At 46.0% G+C, this 27912-nt stretch overlaps 1 protein-coding gene across 2 annotated transcripts in view; it reads right to left on the bottom strand.

Moving 5' to 3' along the window:
- LOC148024348 (glycolate oxidase 1-like) overlaps positions 1-27912 on the bottom strand; it is an 87569-nt gene that overhangs the window by 13763 nt on the left and 45894 nt on the right. For both annotated transcript variants that reach the window (XM_087693965.1, XM_087693966.1), the window contains 4 exons: positions 19128-19190; positions 18757-18826; positions 18497-18597; positions 4762-4866 (listed from right to left, as the gene is read on the bottom strand). In XM_087693965.1, coding sequence (XP_087550091.1) covers positions 4762-4866; positions 18497-18597; positions 18757-18826; positions 19128-19190 — 339 coding nt within the window. The remainder of the gene's footprint in view (positions 1-4761; positions 4867-18496; positions 18598-18756; positions 18827-19127; positions 19191-27912) is intronic.

Genomic DNA, 27912 nt, shown 5'->3' with positions numbered 1-27912 from the left:
CCCTCAGGTGTCCAGACTTTGCCCACAACTCTCTCATACAGTGCCAAAATACCCCAATTGAGCTCTTTCGATACTCCCATGTCATGTAATCTATGTATCAGCCTGTCTCTCGGTACTGTGTCAAAGGCTTTGCGGAAGTCCACAAAGCAGCAGTAGGTCCGTCGACCATGGGCCCTTCCCTCCTCAATGATCGCTCGAAGTGTAAGGATGTGATCCAAAATGGAGAAGCCTCTCCTAAAGCCAGCCTGTCCCTATGCTCTAAGACCCCACATCTCTGCCCATGTGCTTAACTCATGCTCAAGGATGGAAGCATATAACTTAGCCAATGTATGCCCAACCATGATAGTTCGATAGTTACTGGGTAGAGAAGGGTCCCCTGACTTGAGGGTAGGCACAATAGTGTTCATGCTCCAGCTTTCTAGTAGGCCTTCACACATGGCTCTGTTAAACATGTAAGCTAGGAATCTTGCCACCAAATCTCTAGCATGGATGAAGGGCTCAGCTACTAGTCCATCATGATCTTGTGCCTTTCCTCTGCTAAGTCTGTCAATGGCCTCTCAGACCCTAGTTTCTGTAAAGAAAGTGGTGGTCTTTGGACAAGGCTCAAATGGGTCAGGAAGAGGTGGCTGACCCTCCACAGTATAAAGACTAGCTACATACTCTTCCCATACAGCGGTGGATGTAATAGGTGTGGTCGGGCAATGCACTCTTAAAAGCCTCCAAGCCTCTCTAGAGTCCTGGCTCAAGAATAACTGATATAGGTCTCACTCCAGCTGGGCCAAGAATGTTCTCTTCTTCCACCATGTGAGGCGTCTAAAGAGTATCTATGCTTGTCTGTGGGTAGTGAACCCCAGTGCTATCTCTCTCTGTAGCCATGCTCTAGTCTCACGGCACTCATCATCATACCAGTTGTTCCAAGGAGTCACCCCGGTGGAGGCTCTCTGTGTGGGTCGTGAGTGTGGGAAGGCTATACCTCCAACGATGTGTAGGGCCTCACTGAACTACTGAGTCAGCTCCTGTAATGGAACGTCGGGGTCTGCATCATGTAACAATCTGAGGATCCCCGCCTCATAGATATCCTCTGTCTCTCTGGAAAAGAGATATCTCGGGTGTCGGTGAGCTGCATGATGGGTCTGCGTGTCAGTGAATTGGAGGTCAATGGTGAATGATAGGTAGGCATGATCCACTGCAACTCCGAGAAGGAGTGGGGATACTGAGAGGTCCTCGATGTGAGATATCAGTATTGGTGGGGCAAGAACATAGTCTACTGTGTTGGCACCGTGTCAGTGAGGATAACATGTGAAGGCGCTGGATAGGAGGTATCTAGCCATGCCATTGAGAATGGCCAACCTATGTTCTGTCCATCTCCACAAGGTATCTCCCATATTCGGTAACTTCCCCCATATCCTCAGATGTCCTCTCCAGCTGTAGCTCTGACACATCCTGCTCCTGTAGCATCTCCTCAGATGCATCAAAGAAAGACAGAAGATGAGGTCCAATGATGATGTACTCCTATAGGTTGTGTGACAGTAGTAGTGATATGTGCCATACTCGGTTATGCAACAGTGAAAAAGTCAGTGACCGCTCTCTGTCTATGTGATCCAAGCTGTGGCGGCCTCCTACTCCATAGAAAAGCTGCTCTACATCTCTATAGCTCCAAGAGGAAGAAAACCAAGCATCTCTGATCTTCAAACTACACGATTCATCTGAAGGGTCCAAAGCCTCTCGAAACAAACAGTGCTATCTACCTCATATGTCATAATATATCGTGCATCGGCAGATTTAGTGTTCCTCTTTCTCTAGCTCTCTGTCGCATAGTGGGCATATGCGTTCCTCTGTATGTATGCCCTCCCATCTGCCTGCCTCAATCCTTAGGTGGTGGGATGAGGTGCAGATCTGACCAATAACTATGTGCAATCCATGAGGCAGTTGTGTATCCATGTAACTGGGTCCGGTGATGAAACCATCCTCAGATACCTGAAGAAAGTGGGTCTAGTAGTGTGCCATCCTTGTGCCATGGGGAGAGGGGGAGAGGGTCCAAGTCTTCTCTGTATCTAGCTTCAGTATGTCTACTCTGATTACAAGGTTCAGCTCTGATCAGCTTAAGTCAAGTGTAGGGCAATTCAATCAAAGAAGTGTAGTCTGTCAATCTGCAGCCCATGTAAAGTCATCCATGTACTCATCTAAGCATACCAACAATGTCTGTCACAATCTGCTGCTAGCTGTCTAGAGAGAGAGAGACGAAGGAGAGAGAGAGGGAGAGGGAGGGAGGGAGGGAGGGAGGGAGGGAGGGAGGGAGAGCTCATAAATGGCATCATGCTGAGCTTGAATTCTGAAGCAGAGTATGAACATGGTGTGTGTCTGGTATGCACTCAGCAGACCTCACTCTCACTGACAAAAACACCAAGTACCAGACCGCTGGGGCTGGGGCCAATAAATAGGCTGCGGGAGAGAAAAGGAAAGCAATCAGCCAGACTAAAACTGGGAGACTGCTGCTGTGACATGTGGCACATCTTCTCGGACTGCAGGCGACTGCCTGCTGCTCATGCTGCCTTCCCAGCTGCAACTGCCTGCCTGCCTGCCATCCTTACCCGCTGACTGCTCAAAAGCCCTCTGACCGCCTGCTACCCATCCAGGGGGATGTACCTCTAGCAATTATACCACTTCTAATCTAACAGGGACTACCTCATCTTCTCTTCGACACAAAGATCTCTAAATTGAGTAAGAAGAGCCTTTTAAAATAGGAAAAGAACAGACTAGCCTTCAAACTCTAATAATGACCACTAGAAAGACTGATATCAAATTCATCTCCAAACTTTGAGCAAAATCCAATGGACGCTCAACTACCAGGGACCACCTGGAGTCTGGTTTGATTTCATAAAGCCTCCAAAGTAGTAGATTTTAACAAAGATTTTTGCTTTAGAAGAGGGCCTTTAACAATAAAGCTTAAAGAGCAATGCTCTAGCCTAGTAGTTTGGGTCAAAGATCCCAGCTCTCCTCTAGATCTCAATTCAATAAATAACATACAAAGCAATGTTTGCTCTAGATGGCCTCTACATCTCTGCTTGGCCAGATGAAACCTAACAGGGCACTCCCAACTGTCCAACGTACAAGGTCTAGAAAAAGCCCAACAAAAAACGGTGTCCCACAAAATGGGCAAAAGAATCCAGTTGTCCACTGCCACCACTCTCTTCACTAGGGATAATGTAGTCTGCTCTAGTAATGTCCCTCTGATGTTGAAGAAAAAGGAGGCTAGTTGCTGCTTTGAAAACGATGTCAATGACAGCATGATAACTCAAGTACGTCACTAAGGCTCTGATGGCAACCCATCTCCAGTTAGGCTGATTTATGTCACAAATCCAAAACCCATAGGACTTGGTCAATTGATGAGGATATCTAAACTAATATGTAAGATCAAATGCTCTAAAGTTACCCTCATCCTCGTGTGTAAGTGTTCATCCACGAACGCCATATCCATCAGATTATAATGATTCAGAATCCAGAAGCTTATCATGATTCAGACTGAGAAATTTGATCCCTTTCTATACCCTACTTATTATCAGCAAATTGAATCTGTAGCACCACTGGCAGGCCCTTGGCTATGCACTAAATCTTTTTCTCGTTCTGCTTCAAGTTGCTTTGCTCTCGTTAAGGTTTAGATAAGTTCCTGGATCAAATGTTCTAAAGTTTCTTTGACTGATGGATCTATAGTTTGTGTCATCCGTGAACTCCATATCCATTGATTTATCAGATTCAGACTGGGAAAATTAATCCCTTTCTGGTCCCTCCTTATTTATCAGTCAAAAAAGAACTCACAGCCCCTGCTACAAAGAGAAAAAGGTTCTAATTGATTGCTACAAGTCAAAACTGTAGCACCATTGGCAAGCCCCTGGCTATGTACAAAACCTTACTCGCTGCCTACATCAAATTTCTTTGCTACAATCTTGTATACAGCAACGTTACATAAACCTCCATCTTTCACCACTTTATCATCACCTCTCTCTATTTCCCTATTCTTTCACTATTTTCAGAATAGCAGACTTGTAATTTGTTTTGAAGCATTCCTACTGCTTTTCTCCCACTTCTATACCATGACAGAAGCCATGCCAATGTACTGATCACCATCCATGAAGAATGTTGTTTTTCCCTCTCTCCTATTCTTCAATACGTAAGGAAGTAGTTGGTTTGTTGTTTAGTACACCCTTCCATGATCTATGAGAGTGAGGAATACTTCCTCTCACTCAACTTCTTGCATGATCTATGAGTTATTGTTGATGGTTACTTTGAGTATGACATCACAATGTTTCACTGGCTGCTATTTATCGAACTATTGAAATGGAGAAACAATGACATTTTATAGTTTTTTATTTTCAGGAAGGGTTGGTTGCATTTCTATGTGAGTTCAATTAGCAGTTGTCTTAAAAACTGTTGCTGGCTCCTTACATGCTAACTATCTATGATTTGTCATTTGAGCACTGAATATAAAATTTCCAGGCTTTGATTGCAGAATCAGATGTACAGTTCTGTCACAAGAAAAGGCACAACAAACTATAAAGACATTGATCAGGTTATATGTAATCATCAGAAATAACATATGCATTTAAAAAACACCTACAGATACATAGACTGAAGTAAAAAAATAATATAATGGTGCAACACTTTCTATAATCAACATACTGTGTACTCTTAGCATATATAAGATAATTATGCAGTGTAGAGGAGATGATCTGTAAAGCAGAGTCAAGTTACACTCTTACTGACCAGCACTGCAGTTGCACCCATTGCCAGCGCCTTGAAAATATCAGTGCCTCTCCGGATTCCCCCATCAAGGAAAACAGGAACATGACCTTGCACAGCTCTTACAACCTGTTTCATTGCATGACACGTTATTGGCTGCATAAAATTTTAATGTAGATAGACTACCAAAAATGAGCAAATTCTTCTATTCCTTGCTCAAGAAAAATGAATAAAACTTTTAAGGCAAGGGCACTGACTGCCAAAGATATATGAGCTAGTGTATCAACAACATACAGGGCTTCAAAGATATAGATAAACTGTCAGACTAAGACTTCTCTCATCTTCTCTCCTGCTCTCAGATCAGAGCCATCTGTAAGCTTCACAGCCATATGGTTCCAGAGCACGAGGGCCTGATAACTGAATATCTGCCATGTGATATTTTAAATCCTTCTAGCCTTCATGTTCAGTAGATCTTTCTTTGGCTTCCCCAGCTTCCTGTTCCATTAACACACTCTACCCAATCCAAAAAGCTAGCCAAACATTATTGCTCAACCATAAAGATGGAGCGTACTTGCATGAAGGGGAATGGTCATCATGCCTTAGGCCAGAAATAATTCATGCAAAACCATTTTATGCTGGACAACATCTTCACTCTTTGAGCAATCATAGATTAGGGCAGAAGTAGGCTTAAGAAGATCTCGTGACATTTTAGATTTCTGTAATGTCTTGATTATGTTTCCATAGCTTCCTTGTCGCCATGCCCACGTGGCCATCGATCTTCTACTGTAACATTAGTGATTTGTTGCACTCAGGATCCATTCTTGGATGACATTCTCCATCACTCAGCTCCCACAAGAAAGAGTGACTACAGGATAGTCTCCACTCCTTAAGCTCCCTAAGTTTCTCATTCTCATCATTCATTCATTCATTACCATGCATTACTCTCTTGTTCCCTCTTATATGTTCTTTCTTTGTGCAAACCCTAACATACCTTCACTGTCTCTGCACCACTTCACTCCCTCCCATGACCAAAACAGTGCTTTGGGGTCTCCATATGTCACTACAGACAACATTGGCAAAGTTCTTCCTACTGCATTTGAACCAACTAGCTGCCTAGTGCTACACCCCAGCCAAAATGTTTCACAAAATTTCTTTCTAGGAATTAGTCTAACTATGCCAGCCTCCCAAGATTCAGGTAACTGCACATGTTGCCATGCAGAATTAATCTTTGTGAAGACAATATAACACAACTCATCGCGAAAATTAAGTAAATTCAACTGAAAGGCTGTCCCAATAGTGGCATTCACCTTTCCCAAAGCACCTCTAACTCCTCAACTGTGAACGGCTCTGCCCTATGCTTGGAGCTTCTTGAGGATGGAGAATGTGGGTGACTGAAGCACAGAGGGGCCAATAAACATCTGCCTCAATGTTGTTTACATGCATATTCGAGATGATATTTGTTCTAAGTCTAGAATCAGTTACTATCAGGATAGAATGCTTTTTGCATATCAAAATGCAGGGTTTGGGAAAAACCTTTCAAAAAGCAATCTCTATTAACACTAGCACTTAGGTAGAAATGATCCCTGCATAGATATATTGACAAGATATGGATGGTTCCGAAGTGAATTCCTGAAATCTAGAACAATGGTTACTGCCGGCCCCTTCCAACACCACACAATATTCAGTATGTTGAGAGAATAGAATCATCACAATTCATATATTCAACAAACAGGGATTCAGAACTCATGGAAAGTATTGTTGAATGGAAAATAGTGGAAGTACTGCATCTTTGAAAAATTCAAAGCTATTATATGTATTATGGATGGATCAAGACCTAACTAAGCCCCAAATTCAAGACCCTTAATTAGGTACTGAGATTTGCATGCATGACTACATGGTCATTACTGCCATTTCAAGATATGTACAACCTTTGTGATATGAATTGCTTATATGAAAGTTTGCTGGCGAGCTAGCGGACAGAGAAAAGGACAAGCTCCTGTAACCCTGTCCTCTGAATCTATACTTGACTGGTTGCAACCCCAATAACTGCTCCTACAAGGTAAGCCTCCTTTCATAATTTTACCTGAGGATATGTCTGCTACCATTTTTTTTTCAAGAAAAGAGAATTCTATTAATAACACCTCGGAGAAAGCCCCCTAAGGTAAATACAAAGTGCAAGAAACTCTGTCAAAAGTAACTAAGTACATCAAAGATACAATGGTTGTGTAAACAACTAGTCTGGTGGGCTAAAGTGCTAGACCATCTGAGGGGTAGTATGAAAGAAGGTGTCTGAATCCCAAATCTGCAAGAAAGCCTCTCTTTTCTTTCTCATCCACTCAGAGCTGCCCTGCAACCTCTCCCATCTCCCACGGAGAGTGTGAACTATCTCTGTCCAAATCCTCGATAAAGACTCCCCAGTGGGTATATCCTGAAGATCAATGACCTGGCTACATCTCGCAGTCCATATGTACCAAGCTATAATCCCATCTATGACAATGTCCCTGAGTCCACTGTGTCTGTGAGTAATCTGGGGTAGGGATCCTACTCAAATGCTGTCCAATGATGAGAAAAGAAATGCTCCCCTGAGTGTCCTCATAGCCGTATGCTGGACCTCTGTCTGTGACCCAAGCTACAGCCCCCCATGTCGCCACCATGGACTCTGCTGTGCCATGGAATACTATCCTAAGAGCTCTCCTCCAAATCTCCTGGGCTCTCGGACAATCCCATAGGCAATGTCTCTGTGTCTCCTCTAGCTCACCACATCGCGCGCATGCCACTGGGTCCCTGTCATATCCAAGCCAAGTGCCAACTGCTAAACTCCTATGGGCTAGAAGCCATAGAAAGAGAGATTTTCTTGGGCCTGAAGCTGTCATGTAGCTACCTCCAAAAGTCATATAGGAACTCATCTGAGACACCTCTACGCCAATGAGGGGTGGCTGCAGGCTGTGCTCTAATCTTGCTCATCTGTATCCTCCGTCCCAATCTAGTAGTGTAGCCAAAGAAGGGGATGTCAGATGACCCATCAAGGAAGGGATCCCTCCACACCCACTCTCTTGGATCCCACTGAAGTCTCTCTAGGGCCTCCTCCGGTATGCCCAATATCTCCATCCATCTATAAGACAAGTGGTTGGGTCTGGGTCTATGTGCCATTCCCTTTCAAAGTGTGCCACTACTCTGATTCTCTGCTTGGAGCAGCTACCGAGTGCTGTAAGGTCAAGGTCCTCTCGCTGGAGGCAGCCATCCTCCTCAACTGTGAAAGTGAATGTCCTATCTTTGCTAGATGCAATGACTGCTAGAAGGATATCCCCTCTAGAGAAAAGACCAATCCAAGTCTGAGAGGAAGCTGTTTCAGTTTGCCAATCTAGTGGAACCCCTTCCATCACGGCCTCAATCATAGCGATGGCTCCCCTGAGACCATGTAATCTCTGCCTTTGGGTCTCCTGTGGTAACTCCTGAAATGCAAACCACTCCCCCACTGATGTAGCGACCTGTAAAGAGAATCTCCCCCATGATAAGTGTGTCCGCTGCCCAATGGTGTGGCCTGACTCTAATCTCAAATAATGATTAAAGAGAAGAGGCTGTCTCTGTCAGAGTGCAGCGGTGCGGAAGCGTAGGACTGAGAGAGAGAGAACGCAGAGAGAGAGAAGAGAGAGAAAGAGATAGTGGAAGATGAAGATCTGCTGTATAAAGTGTGCTGTATACAAAGATATGCAGATATATACACGGGCGCAGTGCGCTGGACTGCATGTCTCCACCTCGACAATGCAACCTGCTGTTCACCTCGAAGTCCGCTGCAGTTTGCACGATCTCCTGTCTGAAATCTGTGAACAGAGACGGAATCTGCGCGAGCCACCAGCCTGTAATCTGCGAGCAGAAGAATGTAGGCAGACTGCTGAAAAACCCGGCTATAAATAGCCAAGAACTGGGCGCCAAATAACTGCCTGTCGGCTGCATTAAATGCAGCCGACTGTACGGAAGCAGGTTGGACTGGCAGTCCGACTGGACTGTGGACTGTGCAGTCCGACCAGGCAACTGATCTCTAACACCCCCTCTCAGAGCCTGGGCGGGGCAGAAGCCTGAGGGATCTGGAATGTCTCCGAAGTAGAGCCTAGGGAAGTGCCTTCTTAAACAAATCTGCAAGATTGTCCTCCGTCTTGCAGTACTCCACAATGATGGTCTCATCCAGAAGCTTCTCTCTGATAAAGTGGTATTGGATCTCTATATGCTTCGTCCGGGTATGAAAAACAGGATTCTATGCCAAGGCAATGCAACTCTCATTGTCGCATTGCAGCAAAGTAGGACGAGTCTGGGGGCAGCCAAGCTCCTCCAACAATCTCCGAAGCCACATAGCCTCACATGTGGTGGAAGACGCGGCCCGATACTCCGCCTTAGTAGACCAAAGGGCTACCGTGGGCTGCTTCTTGCTACTCCATGAGATAACACCTGCACCCAAGGTAAAACAATAACCTGTTGTAGACCGCCTGTGGTCCACATCACCAGCCCAATCCGAGTCGCTCCAGCCTGCAAGTACAAGATCTAAACCACCTGTACCTGCTAGATAATGAATCCCTAAATCAGATGTCCCCCTCAAATACCGAAGTATCCTTTGGGCAGCCTGCTAATGCACCGTCTGAGGTTCACTCATGAACCCCGCCAAGAGCCCCAACAGCAAAACAAAGATCAACACGAGTGTTGAGGAGCCAAATCAATGATCCAATCAACTGACGATGGCGGGAAGCATCTGCCATGGGAGAAGCTGAATGGGTAGTGGCCTTCCAGTTCGGATCCATAGGAGTAGAAATGGTCCGACAATCCTCCATCGCAAAAGAAACCAAGAGCTCCTGTACATATCTCTGCTGAGAGATGAAGATCCCCCTCTGAGAGTGATAAATCTCATGGCCCAAAAAGAAATGGAGTAGACCCAAGTCCGTCATCTCGAACGTCCGATGTAAAGCTCCCTTCGTCTCTTTGACCTTCTGTGCATGATCACCGGTGACAATCAAATCATCAACATACAACACAAAAAGCACACAACCAGCCTCGAAAGTGTGTACATAAAGCTGTGGATCGGCCTTGGAACGCCGATATCCCAACTGCGACTAAAGGAACAAATCAATCTTCTCGTTCCATGCACGGGGAGCCTGCTTGAGGCCATACAAGGCCTTCTTCAACCTGTAGACTTGCCCAGCTGAAGATCCAAAGCCAGGAGGCTGTTCTACATAGATCTCCTCCTTCAAATCACCATTGAGGAAGGCCGACTTCACATCCAACTGGTAGACAGGCCATCTCCTATGGCCAACCAAGGCAAGAACAGCTCGAATAGTCGCCATACGAGCAGTGGGGGCAAAAGTGTCATGACAATCAATCCCTGGGCGCTGTGTAAAACCTTTAGCAACAAGGTGAGCCTTGTGCTTGTTCAAAGAACCATCGCTAAGGTACTTGGTCTTGAAGACCATTTTGACGCCAATCACCTTCTTATTCGGGGGGCGAGGCACGAGTGACCAAGTGCCATTCCTCTCAATAGCCTCCAACTCGACTTCCATAGCTTTCTTCCATGGTGCGGACTGTAAAGCCTCCTTCATGGAGGTGGGCTCTCGATCCTACATAACACGGGTCATCAAACAATAGCTAGAGCAAACAAGCTCCGTAGAATGTGCTTGGTGCCGCCGTGACTGTCGCGGACCATCCTGCGGTCCCCACTCCTCAGGGACCCCCTCGATCCCTGAATCACGGAGTGTGTCACGGGCCCAACGAGGAGGAGGCCGGACCTCTCCTCGTCTCTCTCCATCAGCTGAAGACTCTGGGATATCCACCGGTGGTAACTTCTCGGGGGTGACCGGTGGAACAGTAAACTCTGTCTCGGAAACAGAATCGGAATCAAAAGGCGTGGGCTCCAAAGGAACTGTCTCGGGGGCCCAACTCTCCCCTGGATCTCCAAGAACGGGATGCTCCTCACCCGTTGCTATGGCCGGAACCTCCATGAACCGCACATCTCGACTGGTGTACACATCCCGCTTGACGGGATCATACAAACGATAGCCTTGGGACTGAGACCTGTAGCCAACAAACACCTGTCTTCGGGAAGCTGCTTCAAATTTATCACAATGAGTCTTGGGAATGTGAACATAGGCATCACACCCAAAAACCCTAAAATAAGAAACATTGGGCTTAGTCCCAAAGTAAGCCTCAAAAGGTGTCATCCCATCAACGGCCGAAGTGGGGGATTGGTTAAGGATGTGGACTGCAGTAGCCACAACCTCGGCCCACAGAAACTGAGGTGTCTGTCGGTGCTCCATCATGGTGCACGCCATCTCGATCACACTTCGGTTCTTCCATTCAAGAATGCCATTTTCTTGAGGAGTGTTGGTGCTAGCAAACTCCTGGTGAATACCTTTATCTGCACAAAAACGAGCAAACTCATTAGAAACAAATTCACCACCCTTGTCGGATCGCAAGGTCTTCAATCTCCGGCCCGATCGGTTCTCCTCAAAGAGAAGCCAATCCTTGAAGTGGGAGAAAGCTTCTGACTTCAACGCCAAGAAATAGGCCCATATCATCCTGCTGTAGTCATCTACGATCAACATGAAGTACGAGCTCCCTCTCAAGGACTCGTTCCTCATAGGGCCACAAAGATCCATAGATACAAGCTCCATCGGTGAAGTAGACCGCCGCGAAGCTATGTTGGGAATCGCATCCCTACGCTGTTTCCCACGAATGCAGGAGACACATGGCTGCTGGCTCACCACTATGTCCGGCAACCCTCGAACAAGCTGTCCACGTGACGCCCTCCGAAGATAATCATAGTTGAGGCGACCAAACCGAGCATGCCATAGTTCTGACTGTGTCTGAGAGGTAAGAAGAAGAGTAGAGAGGGCGGTAGAAGACTTCAATTTGTAGATGCCGTTCTCCTCATATCCTGATGAGAGAACCTTCCTTGACCCAGATCAAGGACTCGCACCGAATCACTGTCAAACTCCACCAAAAGTCCAAGGGAACAAATCTTATGAACTGACAGTAGATGATACCCTAAACTCGGTACATGCAAGACCTCGGAGGTATGGGTACCACCACGTCCATCTGGAATAAGTTGCATCTCACCCCGTCCTGCAATAGACACTGAAGAGCTATCTCCAATGAGAATCTGCCCACGCGAAGGTCGCATTTGGGCAACACCATCTGATGAAGGAGTCATGTGCCGGGAGGCACCACTGTCTACGATCCACTCTCGAGCCTGGGGAGTTGTCATCGCAGCATCAGAAGCATTCGGTGTAGAGTCCTCAATGACAGCTAGATGAAGAAACGCAGTTGATGAGGGTGCAGCCACCGCTCCAGAATCCTTCGTGTCCTTCTTGTTGGTGTCCTTCTTGTCTTTGTCAGGGCAATCCTTCTTCCAATGGCCAGTCTTTCCACAAATATGGCATGTGGATTCTTTGTCCTTGTCCTTGTCCTTCTTTGACTTGTTATCCCCCTTCTTCTTCTTTTGGTCCTTCCCCTTCTTCTGAGAGGCTTGACCTGTCAGTGCCTCCGTCTTGGAAGCATTTTGTCCCTTCAGTTGTTCCTCTTGGTCCAAGACCATAGGAACCAACTCTTCCCACCGAAGAGTGGGCTCGCGCCCCGAAGCAATAAGGGCGGAGTAGAAAGCACCGAATCGTGGTGGCAACTGGGACAAGAGTGTGATCGCCATGTCTTCGGAGGAAATCGGCTTCCCCGCATTCTGAACCTGCATCTGAAGCTGTCTAAGCTTGTTGATGTGCTCCCGCAACGAAGAAGACTTGTTCACGGACAAGGTCCGCATCTGCACCTCCAAAGAAACCCGCTTCATAAGGGTCATCCGGTTATACATCTGATCAAGCTCCAGCCATATCTCCCGAGCCACCGTCAAGTGCTCGATGTGGGCTATCACGGCTGTAGTACAAGACAGAAAAAGAAAGGAACGAATCCCGGCATTCAGTTTGTCCCAGTGAGACTGTGCCTTGGCCAACTCCGCACGAGTATCGGAAGAGAGTTTGAACTCATCTCTCACCGAGGGCCGGTCGATCTCCTCATGTACAAGCTCCGCCAAATCGTAGGACTCAAGGATGGCCAACATCATCACACGCCAAATGCGGTAATTGTCGCCATCGAGCTTCTGATCTGCGGGAAGAGCCGGTTCCGGTCCATGATCGTCTGGAACTCCAAGTCAATCTCTGTAGACATCTTTACCTGTAATGCCTTTACAAACGCAAAAGCAGCCCCCTCTGACTGTGAAAACGCAGCCTGCTAGGGCTTTTCTGCGTCCCGAAACTTCTTCACCCGCCAGAGGCGATGAAAAAGCAAAACCTGCACTTGAAAGCTGAAAACTCAAACTTCCTCCTCGTCAAACAGCAGTAAGCAGCAGCAAATCCACCACCTGGACTTCTTTCCCGCGCACCCACGCTCGCTTCAGCCTTGTTCCGAGGCGCAACCCTCCTGCTTGCCCTCGAACGCTGGAAACGTAGCCTTGTGTCGCGATGGAAACTCCTCTTCAGGTTGGTTCTTCACTCAGTCAGCCCTTCTACACTGCTCTGATACCATGTCAGAGTGCAGCGGTGCGGAAGCGTAGGATTGAGAGAGAGAGAACGCAGAGAGAGAAAAGAGAGAAAGAGACAGTGGAAGATGAAGATCTGCTGTATAAAGTGTGCTGTATACAAAGATATGCAGATATATACACGGGCGCAGTGCGCTGGACTGCGTGTCTCCACCTCGACAATGCAACCTGCTGTTCACCTCGAAGTCCACTGCAGTTTGCACGATCTCCTGTCTGAAATCTGCGGACAGAGACGGAATCTGCACAAGCCACCAGCCTGTAATCTGTGAGCAGAAGAATGTAGGCAGACTGCTGAAAAACCCGGCTATAAATAGCCAAGAACTGGGCGCCAAATAACTGCCTGTCGGCTGCATTAAATGCAGCCGACTGTACGGAAGCAGGTCGGACTGCCACATGGCAGTTCGACTGTACAGTCCGACTGGACTGTGGACTGTGCAGTCCGACCAGGCGACTGATCTCTAACAGTCTCCTCTTCTCTTCAATAGTAGTCGAGGGAGCTGGTGGAGCCATAGAGATAAAGATCTCCAAGCTCTAATAATGGCCGCCGCCGCAAATCTGACCTCGAAGCTCCTCCCTAAATCTCTCGTGCTGATCTCCTGAAAAATCCAGTGAATGCTGGGCTGCCATGGTCCTCCATGTGCAAGTGTCAAGTCCTCTAGCCTCCCCATCAGAAGTTTCTTCTAGGGCTCCTCACCTGGAACCAGACTCCTAACAATGAGCTTGACCAATAAGGCTTTGCTCTGACTATCTGGGTCTATGATCCCCAATCCTCCTCTGGATCTAGGATGTATGATGGCATCCCAAGCCACCTTTGCTCTGGCTGGACTCCCATCTCCTCCTGACCAAATGAAGTTCCTGATGAGGCATTTCACCTGGCCAATGCACGCCCTAGAGAACAAGAAGTGATGTACCACATGGTCACTAGAAGAACTTGGTTGGCAACCACTACTCTCCCTGCCAATGAGAGTCTCACCGAGCTCCAATACAAAAGCTTCCGTCTAATGCTCAAAAGGAGGGGTGCCAGCTGCTGCTCTAAGGTAATGTCAATCCCCACATGGCATCCGAGATATCTCACAGCGGTCACATGGGGAACCCATGTGAAATCCTCATGTGGTCACCACTCTGGCTGTCTAGTGTCGCATACCCAAAATCCATAGGATTTGTGCCACCTGATGCTCTCCAAAATGTCTCCATGGCTGTTACAAAGGCTCTAAAGTTGCCCTCATTCCCATCCAAGCAAACTGTTGTATCATCAGTAAACTCCGCATCAAAAGCTCCTCAAATTCAAGGATGGGTAGCCTGATGCCTCTGATAGCTGTAGATCTGTCTCTCAAGAAGGAACTCATGGCCTCTGCTACAAATAGAAACAAGAACGGAGCAAGTGGACATCCCTGTCTAACTAATTTATGGATGCTGAATCTATCTCCTCTTGCCTCTCCAGTCATGACCTGATTATGTGCTGAAAAATAGAGAGATGCTACACCCTTGACCCATTGCTCTGGAAAGCCCATCCTCAGCATTATGCCCTCTAGGAACTCCCAATCCACGCGATCATACGCCTTCTCAAAGTTGAGAAAGAGCACAATAAGGTCTTGCCTCTTGGATCTAGCCAAGGCTGTGGTCTCCCAAAAGGCGAAGATGTTGTCCAAGATGTTGTGCTCTCGAACGAAGCCTGTCTGAGTGGGGTGTATAATATCTGACATCAATGATGCCAGCCTGAGACTAATAGCCTTTGCGAGGATCTTATAAGCAGTTCCAAGCAAGGTGATCGGTCTCCATTGTGTGATCTCCAATCTATCTCCACTTCTAGAGGGCCCTGTGCAATGGATCCATCATCTCTCCTGAGTCTCCGAACACCCTATCTAGAGTGTTTAGGCCTTGTGGTGCGGAAAATATTCCTATTAACCCTGTCCCCAGACTAAGTCCAAAAAGAGGCTCTAGCGTGAAATATGTACTCCGATCTAGCTTCCTTCATGGAGTCAATCTCTGCCCTCGTGGTGTGCATCCTCTCAACTATCCATCTGCATCCTAGCCGTCTCTCCTCCTCCCTCTGTAAGGCAACCAATGATGCCCTAGCAGCTCTTTCCTTCTCTAGAAGGCTCTGTCTCCTCCTTGTGGCCTCCTCTCTGAAGAGGGAACTAATCTCCAATAGGCTCTCATCCAAGTCATTAGCTGCCCGTCCAGCTGAGAAGGGTCTAGATCTCCAACACTGTGTGACTGTGTCTCTAAGATCATCCTCATAAAACAAGTGCTCTGGAATCCTAACACTGGAATGGGGTCCCCCTACTCTCTCAAAAAGAAGTACCTGAATCGGTGAGTGGTCCGAGAGGGTCGTGCCAGGTATGATGCTTGTAAGGCCGCCTCTGTCGCACGCCCAGTCATCCACATAAAATCGATCAATCCTGGAGAAATTCCTCGCTCCTATCGCCCCCCTGTCTCTCCTAGAGAACTGAAGTGAGCCTGTGGTCCTGCCAAACTCTATTGTGAACCATGGGTCCTGACCTCTAATCTAGAATAAGAACTCCTCCCAAGCAGTCCGCTCTCCTCCCCTAATGATTTTTGCACATCTGCCTCTCCTATCCTCAAGAGCCTCCACCGTGTTAAAGTTACCCCCTACCATCCAATGATCAACCTATGGAAGAGACTGGTCCAAAACTATTTCCTATCTCGTTGGCCATTCGAGGAGTAAATGGCCAACAAACCAATGAGTGCCTCCTCCACTCTCATCGAAACTCGCATGGCTCTCCCTGGAATTAGAATACCCCAGCCCTGTACCAACTGAGTCCACTGCTCCCCAACACATACGCATACTCCAACCTGTATCTCGGTAGCACCTACAGCTGCTGCCCAGTAAGTGTGACTCTAACCTGGCAGTAGCTTCCCGCAACATCGAGATATCCTGCTGCCGAAAGATGGTGCTCCTGTAACATAAGAAAATCAACCGATCCTCCTACTAGAGCTCTATGCAAATCCTATCGCATGAGGCTCCAGCCCTGCCTAAAGTGACGACCTCTGAAGCCTCATGAGTCGTACATTCCATGAGGGTATCCTCATGGAATGTGTCTCAACCTCTCGGACCGGTATGGCTATACAGCCCATGCCTGTCTCTGTTGTTGCCTCCCCATATATACCCGATCATGTGTCCTCTCCGCTATTTTTGCTGCAGAGTGTAATGGGGGGAAGTCCTCAGACTAGTCATCTGAGTCCTCTACCTCCTCTCACTATCCTCGGCCATTACAGCCTCCCCTGTGCCTGTTGTGTGTCAGGTACCTGAGATGGGCTAAGCTGGGGAAGCTCAACCTAATGAGGCAATGGTCTGAGGGACTGTGGCGTATCTGTAGCCTGTTGTAGCTCCTGAGAAGCTACTGGTGTCGCTGCCTCCATGGGCTAAATCACATCCATCTGCAGTGCTGCCCCTGATAGTGGCTATGGGACCTCTGGCTCTAGGGCATCCAATGGAGCATCTATGGGAGTAGTGGGGGGCTGCAGTGGCTTTGCATGGGCTAACGGCCTGAGGTCCCTGATCACTCTCCACCGTCTCGGCTCTAGGCCCTTGTGCCCCTGCCTCTCGGCAATACGCTTTCTTCATTGGCACTATCTTCTCCTCTATCTATCCTTGCACCATATCTGGCACTCTACATCACTCCTTTGACGCGCCTCGGGTCTACCACCTCCCTCATCCCTGAAGGAGGTCTGGCATCGGCGTGTCTTGGGGCATTCAGCTGTGAGATGTCCAATCATCCTGGAAGTAAAGCACTGACCAGGGAGGCCTGTATAAGAGACTGGCTGGATAAGAAAGCCCCCGTGAATGGAGGCAATCCTAATAGTCTAGGAAAGGTAGTGCAAAGACTGGGGGTATTATCACTTAGACCGAAGGGTATTTGTGTGGGCCTTCTAAGACGGCATCACCAAAAGTCCTATCCCTCTGTATGGTGTGGCCGAATGCACTGCCAATCTCAAAAAGGTATGGCGTAAAATACTCATCAAGAGGAAAAGAGATGGTAATGGCAATGCCATCTTCAAGCAAGGAATAGTCCCAACCCTTGATCCATCTGGTCAAAGTATGCTACTGAGGTCCTGACATCAAGCGGGCTGAGCGCTGCCTCCATCTGCTCAGGTGAGCTGAACTGGAGTCTGAAGCATCCCTTTCCAAGGGGCACCACTCGCGTGATCCTGGCTAGGGTGCCAATAAGAGCAGACTGGATGGAGTCCTTAAGACTGTGGATAGGCGGACGATCTCCAACCATTCTGCATGCCAAGGATGATGCTTCTAGGGCTGACACTTTCTCCTGGAGTGCCAACTCTATGTCCGGAGCAAAGTAGATCGGTAGGAAGGCATCGGTCGAGTGTATGCGGGGGGCTGCATTGGAACCCCCTAGGGATGGTGGAGGACCGGCTGCAATCTTGGGCAATACGCTAGCTCCATGTGTCAGTGGTGTGGGTGCTTCATGGTCTGTTGGCATAGGGTATAGCCACTGGTCTGCCTGTTGAGGTTGTGGGGGGAAGGGGAGATGGAGGTTGCTTGTGCAAGGAATCTTACAAAGGCTGCAAGGGTGGATGAGGAGGCTGAGGAAGTGTCCATGGCTGCGAAGCGAGGAGAGGGTGAGGGCAAAGCAGGTTGAGGCATGGTAGGCAGGGCAATTGCTGGAGCCAAGGAGGCAGCTGTGGTGAGATAGAGGAGGCGACTGTGATAGGATGCGGCAGAAAGGTGAGATGTCGGGGCAGGCCTGATGATGATGTGTGTCCGTGACCTGTCGAGGATGTGATGCATGTCAGGTCAACGGGCAGGTCGAGGTGCATCTGTGCATGGGCAGGGCAGGTAGCATGTTGATGTGGCACTGGAGACTGACGATCAAGAGGAGCTCCAGGTCAGCGCCACAATGATCAATGAACCAGATGCTGACGTGAAGCAGATTCGACAACCTGCCGTGATGCCTCAGACAGGACCATGTCTGCTACCATTAGATGTCATCTTCTGTAAAAGATGGGGCTTGAGACAAACCAAACATATCTTGACAAGTTAGCTGATATTTATTCCTAGCCCACTCTATATGGAATCAATATCCTATTTTGAGAAATGCACATTTGTGAGGCTTTGCATGCATTATCATTCTTCAAATATTGTGCAGTATCTTTTAAATGCTGCTCAAACAAGCTTTAGAAATGACGTGGGTGAGCATAGGACATAATGACCTCTTCAAGTGCTAAAATACTTGGGTAGACATAATCCAGCTGCCGAGCCCCATGGTTGGACACTATGATCCCAGCCACTCCAGCTTGTACTGCTAACCATGCTGTTCAGTGACGATCATATCAGCTGATTTTAGAAACAATTTTAGATCATGGTTCTACAACCAGTTTAGCAACATGAAGCAAATATCTGATAGATGGAAAGAAATGAATTGTTCTGCATTCTGTATTTCCAGAATTGTGAAACCAAATCACTTGATTACCATCTTCACCAGTTAAAACTCCTTTTAGAATAATTGGCAGCTTTGTTAGTGATTGTAGCCATTGAATGTCCTGCATTCAAGACACATATTGATTCATCTTGGACTAGCTGGGAATTCAAGTAAATGACTCTTAAACAGTAGATTTTCTTTTTCTTTTTCTGACCAATTAGGAGCAGAAAGTCCCCCAGAAAGATTAATGTTGAAACAGTGATTCCATGATGTGACGACACATGACTGTCAAGTAGCATTTATTTAGAACTTGCAAACAGCCCTGATGTTAAATTTAATGTTTGCTCTCGACAGGAAAAGGATAGTTTTAAAGGTGAGTAGTTGATACACACACAAAAGTGAGATTTATATTTAAAACCTACCTTCCAGCTAACAGAGCTGTCCATCACATCACCGGCAAATGCCTCTAGAGAAGAGCCCTTTGTCTGTGCAACATGAAAATAAGAGCACAGCAGAAGTTAAGATTATAAGTGTTAAGAGGCACAAGTATTGAGTTGCCGAAACAACCCTGGATCTATAATACACCTTGTTTGTTATGCAAATATGCAACTGACTCCTAGAATTAAAATGCCTAGATGGACACTTCAATGACGAACTTCAGAATCTTTTAAGAAGCATGATAATCTCATACAAGAATTCACACACAAAGGACGCCTGCAAACCACATCTGAAAAAGTCACATAATCTAGAAGTTCATGATACAAATCGTGATCAAATATTTTCCATGGCCTAATTCCTTGAATTTTATGAACCATGAATTCAGTCTTAAATCCCAAAGAATTATCTAGAAGCTCCATAAGAAATGATAGCTATAAAAGTATGTCTGCAAAGATAATTTCCCTCCAAATCTGCCACCTTATAGGACTTGCAATAATCTCCTAACAAGTGCTAAGCTCATCTCAATGATGTGTGTGATGTATACTCCACAAAGGAGCTCTTTGGATGTACTTCAATAAATGGATGGAGCACAGTCAGCACAGTCAACCTTGCAAGTTGAGATACAACCATGTATGAAGTAGAGGCAATAGAATGCCATATAAAATCGACCTGGTCTTTTAAGCCTTTAGATAAGCTACAAAGGCCCACTAGAGGGACCCAAAAAATTAAGAGTTGTCCTTACCTACACGTTTTTTAATGTCAATGTATCTAATTATTAAAGTGTTTTGAATGGCAAGCATTGTTAGACAGTGTATATGCATGACTTATGAAAGATTCCACTGATAACAAATGAAACACCCTCCTAAGATCCAACCTGCACACGATGACGCGCACCATATGCATGTAGAAAGAACCATAGCCAAATGGGCATCAAAATTACCTCTTAACCAAAGAGCCAAATAGGCTCACACCCAAGCCTAGCACTAGGGGCATAACATGCCACACTCATGACAAAGATTTGGGTCATTCTGGTGCATTGCTAGATAGTGAGAATGATCATGGGATCAAACTGGTTACTGCATTGAATATGGGATTTACCTTGCATGATGTACCACATGGTGATGGTCTTGTTACTACTATGCTCTTAGATTGTGCAGATTGGTTAAACGATGATGCTAAAAAGGACATGGTTCATGATGATGTTGTCATTATGGGTATGCAAAAGAAGGTTCAATTTTCTAAAGAAAATGGAGGCCATGCTTAAGAAATCGGATTTGATGTAGCAAGGAGAAGCTATGTATGGTGATAGGAGGTCATTGGTTTGCAGATTATGTTCCTCATACTCTTGTGAAAGCATGTTCTCTTATGTCTAGAGAAGGAGTGGGAATGAGAAGGGAAGAAGAGGGTGAGAAAAAAGAGGAGTGGGAGAGAGAAGAGAAGAAGAGGGAGAGAAGGGGAAGAAGAGAAGGAGAAGGAGAGAAGAGAAGGAGGAGAGAAAAGAAGGAGTAGGAGAAGAAGGAGAGAAGAGAAAGAAGGAGGGAGAGAGAGAAGAGGAGGAAGAGGGAGAGAGAAGGAGAGAGGTAGAGGAAGAAGAGGAACAGGTAGAAGGAAAGAGGAGAGAAGTAGTAGTAGAAGAAGAAGAAGAAGAAGAAGAAGAGTAGAAGGAGAAAAAAAGAGAAGAGGAAGAGAAAGAGAGGGAAGGAGAAGAAGGAGAAAAGAAGTGGAAGAGGGAGAGAAGGAGAAGGAGAGAGGGAAAGAAGGAGTGGGAGAATGAAGAGAAGAAGAGGGAGAGAAGGAGAAGGAGAGAGGAAAAGAAGGAGAAGAGGAGAAAAAGAAGAAGAAGAGAGAGAGAGAGAGAAAGAAAGAAGGAGAGGGAGTGGGAGTTGGTAAGTAACCGCAACAAGTCACCCAAACCACTCCCTCGGTGAAGGACCCCATCCAGCGGTCTTTCCTACCGAACTTGTCAACCCCAAACCCGTTAAGGTCCGGACCGCCCAATTTCCACGAGGCGAATGGCTCCCAAGAAGAAAGTCGCGGGAAGCGTAGGCGCCCAAGCTACCAGTAATATTGGAGAGGCGAGCGGAGCAACCAACGCAGCACACACGAATCAAGACCAGGTTCTAAGCTTTAAAAATTAATTAGGTATTATTTCTCGTGGAAGAGATGAAAGGATTGGTGACGTGCATGGAACAAGAACGAGTCTTAGGGTTCTGTTTACTCTAAGTACTAAGTTGCATGCGCGAAACAGTAGAGTTTGGAATTCACATAAGATTTTATGCATGAAAGGATAGCTTTTACTCACATAAAATGATAAGGTTATCGCCTTACTTCACATAAAATGATAGCTTTTTAACCAGTTCAGTGCATGAATAGTCATTTAGAATTCACGTTTCGCAATCATGGTTAAAAGAAACACATGAAATATTAATTTCTATTCATGAGATACACTTGCATCGTTAGACAAAACCCTAGACTTTCATATACGCAAGTCACATGTGATCCGGTGCATAGAAATAAGTACTTGTTGCCAAGAATAAAGAGAGATAAAAGTCGTTTAGGAGGTACAACTATACTAAACACACAATGTGCATGATGGTTAAGGTTGATTGGGAAATCCTCCATAGAACCACACTAAGAGAATTGGAAGGATCGCATGCATCTAGACTGCATCTTGAGTGTCTAAATGAAGAATCATGTGTTGCCATGTGTGTTAACTGAGCTTGGTTGGAATTAGAGATTAAAAGACCCTTGGTTGGGTTGCGAATAAGACATGTCCGTTGCCTTGACTGACCAGCTAATGCTTGAGTTAGGGACTAAGATACCCTAAGGTAAAACCCAAGGGAAAAAGGACAAGTATAAGTCAACTTACCAAGACCATTTGCTTGTGTATCTTGTTTGAAATTATTGGAATCTCGCCAAGTCGCAAAAAGACCCAGGATCGGATGCTAGGAGCATCCGGAAAAAAAGAAGTCACACCTTAGCAGTCGGTCGTACAAACGACCTCCGAAATGTTTGTGCTTGTACTTAGATACATTAATTGATCTCTTTGCTCAAGGAACTAATTCAAGGAAAACACTTAATGCTTCAGGTTGAAAGACTGGAGGGAGAGGCAGGAACAGTTATCTCCGACTGTTTGCCTGGCCCTATCCAAGGGGGTTGTTAGCCGCGCCGGGTATATGGACCTAACCCGCCGCGAGAGGTCTCTCCGCGGGTGTTGCTTGGAGCGGGAGAACGCTTGGGTGCCAGGGGAGGCTCTGGCTGTAAATCCATTGCCTCCGGATCCCGCACAAGAGGCCAATGTGACTCGTGATGGAATCTCGAGGCCCGTGTACTAGTCAACGAGCGGAACTTGGAGCAGCAATCCTCTAGATTACTGGGATAGCCTTCGGGCGTGATATTGGATGTACTCCAGGATTTTTTATAAATAAAGAGTAGATATTGGAGAAAAATGAATTTGCTTAACATTGTTTTTATGTCAGTGCTTAAGTTGCGTGAAGGAACCCGTGATTAATCTGATTAATTAAGAAAGCTGCTTTTGCATATCAAAACATAGTATGGTAGGTAATTAGATAACTAAAGCAAACTGAGAAAAGTGCGGTGGATGTGACTTAGGTCCGTCCTACGGAAGGGTGGTCCCGGTTAGCTGGGAACTTTTCTCAAACAATGAGATAATAAGACAATAAAGAGTAGTATCAGTAGATGTAGAATTTCCGGTTTATTCTGTTTTAGGGGAAAGGAATGGGACTATGCCGTATGGCAGAGAGGTTGTCCACTGGTACTTCTGGAGCTTGACGCTAGCTTCTCCCTAGAGACTTTGCTGATAGGAAAGGAACCCTGACCTCAAGTCGATCCCAAGTGGGAACGGCTGGACACTTCCGCTCGGTGCAAACTCGGGAAGACCTAGATCGCAAACCCTGTGTCATTCCCTGCGAGTGCCAGGCGAAGCCTTCTAGACCCTCCTCCCGATGGGCTGCTAAGACGTATCCCGCAAGCGGACAAGCAGGCACGTTACAAGTGAATAGAGGAAAAAAAGAACTAAAAGGAAGGGTGCTCAATCCTTAAATGCTCGAATGGCGTATCAACCCAAAGCTCAACCACAGGTCCATGAGCAACCACTCATAAGCAAGCCCCCGCCTAAGGATCCTAAGATGATCACCACCGCAAAACCCGACAACAAAGTTTCAATCAAACTTCAAACCTCGCAAACCAAGCCTACCACATCCACTGAAAATCATCAAGTGGAAGTACCACGCATCAACCTGTCCTGTTCAACTAAACCCAAACCACCAGCAGACCTTGGGACACCATAGCCACGACGATCCATCGTTGAAGTGGCATCCAACATGGCCATGGACACAGGGGATGACTTGGCAACATGCATCCAACGGTTGGATTCAACTTTCACACTATTTGCTAGAAGTTATGAACGTCTAGAACTAGGCCTACTTGATGAACCCATAGCAAATGAGATACATTGCTTGTCGTGTTCTAGAAAAGAATACAAATCCATTTTTATTAAGACTTCCACTATTGCAAATGAGATGATTGGCAATAAAATTTCACAAGGCCATAAGCCACCACAAGAACTTTCTGAACTCCAATGACTAGTTAAATTTGAGTCCAGTTTCTTACGCAAGTGGTATAATTTGCGCCTTTCATGGGCTCAAGAGGATTACCAAATCATAACCAATGTGGAGCAACGACGTGCCATCAAGACTTCTGAGTACAACCCAAGCTATGTGGCCCCCATCTCATTTAGAGTATTGGCCATAACTAGGAATCGGCCATTAGAAGACAATATCATGCTTCACCCATACTTGGATAAGAATTTTACTTTTCGGGCAAGAGACGCCCTTTAAAGAAAAGTAATTGTGGGATATTGTGTAGCGACAGGAACCTAAGTGGCAGGTCAACAAGAAAAATACAACATGCTCCCCTTCTCAAAGGAGGAGCATAGAAGATACGGATTAGCCATGGAGATCCAAACATTCAACCAATTAAAATATCGCAACATTCATAATCTAGAAGGAGTGGTGACATCTGAAGAGGCAATGGCACAAATGATAGAGCGATGTAACCTTGCCAAGTACCTGGAAAAGGTGGGACAAGACATTGACCACAGCAAATGTACAAAATTCCTGAGGACTTTTGATATCCAAAGGAACAGTGGCACGGTGACCATTAGGCAAGGCGAAACCTCTAGAAGGATGAAAGTTGCCTTTAATCCATAGATTGTGGAGAAGGCACTGGGACTAGCAGAGAAGCCAGAGAAGAGGCCAAAGAGGGATGTGTGCGGAATGCTGGGGTTGAACAAAAAAAAGATCTACATAAATGATGGAATCAACCTAGCTGATATTCTGGATCCCACCATTCGACTGCAGGCTAAAATGGTCCACACCCTTTTCTCAAGTCAGAGATATAATGCTCTCATGAATAGAATAGGCGTACCATTGCTAGAGAGCCTTGCAGCAAATGTCCTAGACGAGGTAAATTGAAACACCTACATCTAGAAGACAATACACGCATCGGCAAAGATACTAGCCACAGCACCAAGGTGGCAGGAGGGGAGTCTCCAACTACTACCATAGTGGAGTCCGAGAGGAAGAATCTTGCTCCAAGGCTTCGACTGTAGGCTTTGGAGAAGTGTTACCGGCTATCATTCAGGAAGCTCTAGGGGAGGCGGAAAGTGTAGTAGTAGAGAAGACCCCGAAGCCGTCACCAATCCGAGAAAAGCATCACTCTCCCACCCCAACAAGCCCGACTATCTCGCTTTCAGCAGGAGAATAGGGGGAAGACGAAGTCCACAAGGAACAGTAGGAAAATACGGAGAGAGTTGTTAATGAAAAGGAGAATGACCAACCCTCTCAACAGCAATAAGCCTTGAGCGAGAGGACAGTCAATGAGCACCAAGACTCAGAGTTGTCGAGCCAAGGGGGGAGGAAAAAGATCACTCTCAAAATCTCCATAAGAAGAATTCGATCCACCTCCGAGGAAAACGGAGAGCTACAAAGGGTAGTGTCACAACTCTATAGAAACAGAATTTGTATCCTTTTTTATTAATTTGTCTATATAATGATTTATTACTGATGAGTGGTCACAGGTTATGGTGGACCCACGCGGTGGGTTAGAGAAAAGATAGTTCACATTTCCACCTATATGGCCCGATTGGGCGCTTGTGACTAGAACTCACGCATATCAGGGTTAGACTCGCACACAGAAAGGATTGATGCCTTGAAGTGTGGGCTAGATCCACCAGAACAGACAGTTACAATCAACAAGATGGCATGATCATGAAATGCTTGTATAATGTGCATGTGTGGGCTGAAAGCTTGAAATGCACATTTCTTTGCATAGGAAAGTCACATGAAGATTCGGATACCATTTTTGCAATGTACACGGAAAAAGCTTTCATATGACACCCATATTGGGGGGGTCCCTAAATTTTAGGAGATCCCTAAATTTTAGGAGCCTCGAATTAGCCTAAAAATGCTAGTCCTAAAAAATAGGGATGTCATTCTAAAAATAGAAAGTTCTGTACTCTGACTGTGCTTACTAAATTTGGTTGTTTCTATTCTTGACAGTATTCAACCCAAAAAAGAAGGCCATAGAGAAGAGACAAGTGTCAAGACACTTGTCACACAAGTTTCCAAGTGTCCCACCACTTGTCACATCTCATGACATGTGGCTGGACACTTGTCTTGTGCTACTCCACTTTCCCCTTTTGTACTAGCTCTTCCCTCTCCTATAAATAAGAGCTCGTTTTTCTTCATTCAGCATCATTTTTCTTTGCTGTAAACTCATGTACATCACCCATAGATAGCCAGAAACTGGGCCCATCCATCCCCATTATCATCACCCACTTCTCCATTATCAAATTCCTCCATATTCCCTCTTCTATCACTGCTGTTTTACAGGACAGCAAGCCTGTAAATTCATTACAGCACCTCCTTCTCGAGCTCTTTCTTCCATTTTAGCAACAAGAAGCAAGCCCTATCCATGTACTACTGTTCAACGATGGAGAAGGCTGATTTCCCCTTTTTCTTCTCTCATACTGTAAAGAAATCAGTTCTTATCATTGCATAAAAGATAATGCATGTGTGTTTGTACATCTTTGCATAATCTTGTGAGAGTGAGAATTACTTCTTCTCACTCTCAGGTTGATTGTAACTGAGCTCTTCCCTAAGGGACTTGGGTTGAGCAGAAATACATTCCTTCGGGGGGGGTTTCCCATCTTCAACCCTCAATCTTGTCTCCATTACTTTTACATTTTCATGGCTGTAATTTTGTGAGTAATTTTCATTTTCAGTTTTAAGTGTTCATGCTCTTTTATATTAAATCTCGAAAACAAGCGAATATCATAATTGTTAAGCATACTACGTTGTTCAGGGCGTTTACAGGTAGATGAGAAATCAAAGAGACTAGAAGAAGAGCGCAGGAAGAGGCAAAAAGAGGAGGAAGAATGACTTAGGTAACAGGAGGAGAAGATTGCCCTGGCCATTCGGAGATCCGCAGAGCAGCCCTCCTGATCTCAAGAAGTGGCAATAAAGAGCCCAGCACAAGAGAATGTACCAAGCAACCGAAGAGGTAGGACCAAGACCGGTGGCAAAAGGCAAGGGTAAAGCCCCTCTACACACAATCCCACTAGTCATGGCCACACCAACAATCACCCAACATAAGGAACTGCGGAAGGGGCGGTTAACAAAAGCAACATCATGACCTGGGTACAATACATAGTTAGCAAAGTATAAGAAATCACACCTGCACCCAGCGAAGGAGCCCCCCTTGCAAGAACAAAGAGACCAACACCAGTGGCCGACGCAGAATCACACCAAGGGCCAAAGGTACCCTACTTAGAAGTGTCAATCACTTCGGTACCTTCAGCCATGTGCAACAATAAAGATCAGGACGAATTGGTAAAAGAGCTATAAAGCCAACTCAACAAGGCAACAAAATAGAAAAAGGCCGTGCTTGCAGAGCTTGAAGAAGAAAAGATTGCATTCGCAACCTACAAGGTGGAACAAGCAAGAGTGATGACCATCATAAACAGGAAGGTAATCACACTAAAAGAGGCATTAAGGGCAAGGGAGGGAGAAGAGAGTCTAAAGAAGTTGTATGATAAAGAAAGAGAGAACCGCATATCCTTAGAGAACATGTGCATCTTTAACTCACAGGAAAACAAACGTCTAAAGCTGGAATTAAAGGAGTTGAAGAGGCAAAGAGAAGAGGCAAGGATAGAGCTGCGGGTAGCAAGGAACCAAAGAGACGAGGAGACCGCAAAGAAGCTGAAGGAGTTGCACAACCAGCTTTAATCAACTCTTCACAAGTAAGCCATATTGAGGAAACAAGTAGAACGTAAAAACCAAGAGCAATAACAAATGCACACACTATGGTGGGAGCAGGAGCAGGTGATTGCCACCCTAGCCCGATACCAAAATCAAGGGCTAGAGCAGATGAAGAAAAAAGAAGAGGAATGGGCAGCCAGAAATGAAGACAGAATCAAAGACTTAGCTTACAAGCTGGCCCTATAGGGTGTCCAATGTCCAAGATTAAAGTGGCAAAGTGTGCCTTTTCAATTTACATGAATTTTATGCTTGCTGAATTAGTGCTTAATCAGGTTATTACCACACTATCCGAGAAGGAAGGTTGGTTTCAAATGGGCATGCTCTTACTTGTCCACATGCATGCAAAAGCTTTAGGCTTCCACAAGGTACTTACAATATGTTCACTTTGTGAATATGTATGGTGAGGAACGTACACAAATTTTGTGAA

Source organism: Lygodium microphyllum, chromosome 15 (genome assembly GCF_053477565.2).
Source record: "Lygodium microphyllum isolate KBCC chromosome 15, Lygodium_microphyllum_v1.1.10, whole genome shotgun sequence".
Lineage (NCBI taxonomy): Eukaryota > Viridiplantae > Streptophyta > Polypodiopsida > Schizaeales > Lygodiaceae > Lygodium > Lygodium microphyllum.
Note: the sequence above shows the minus strand (reverse complement) of the source record. Positions and strands in the feature narration are given on the sequence as shown.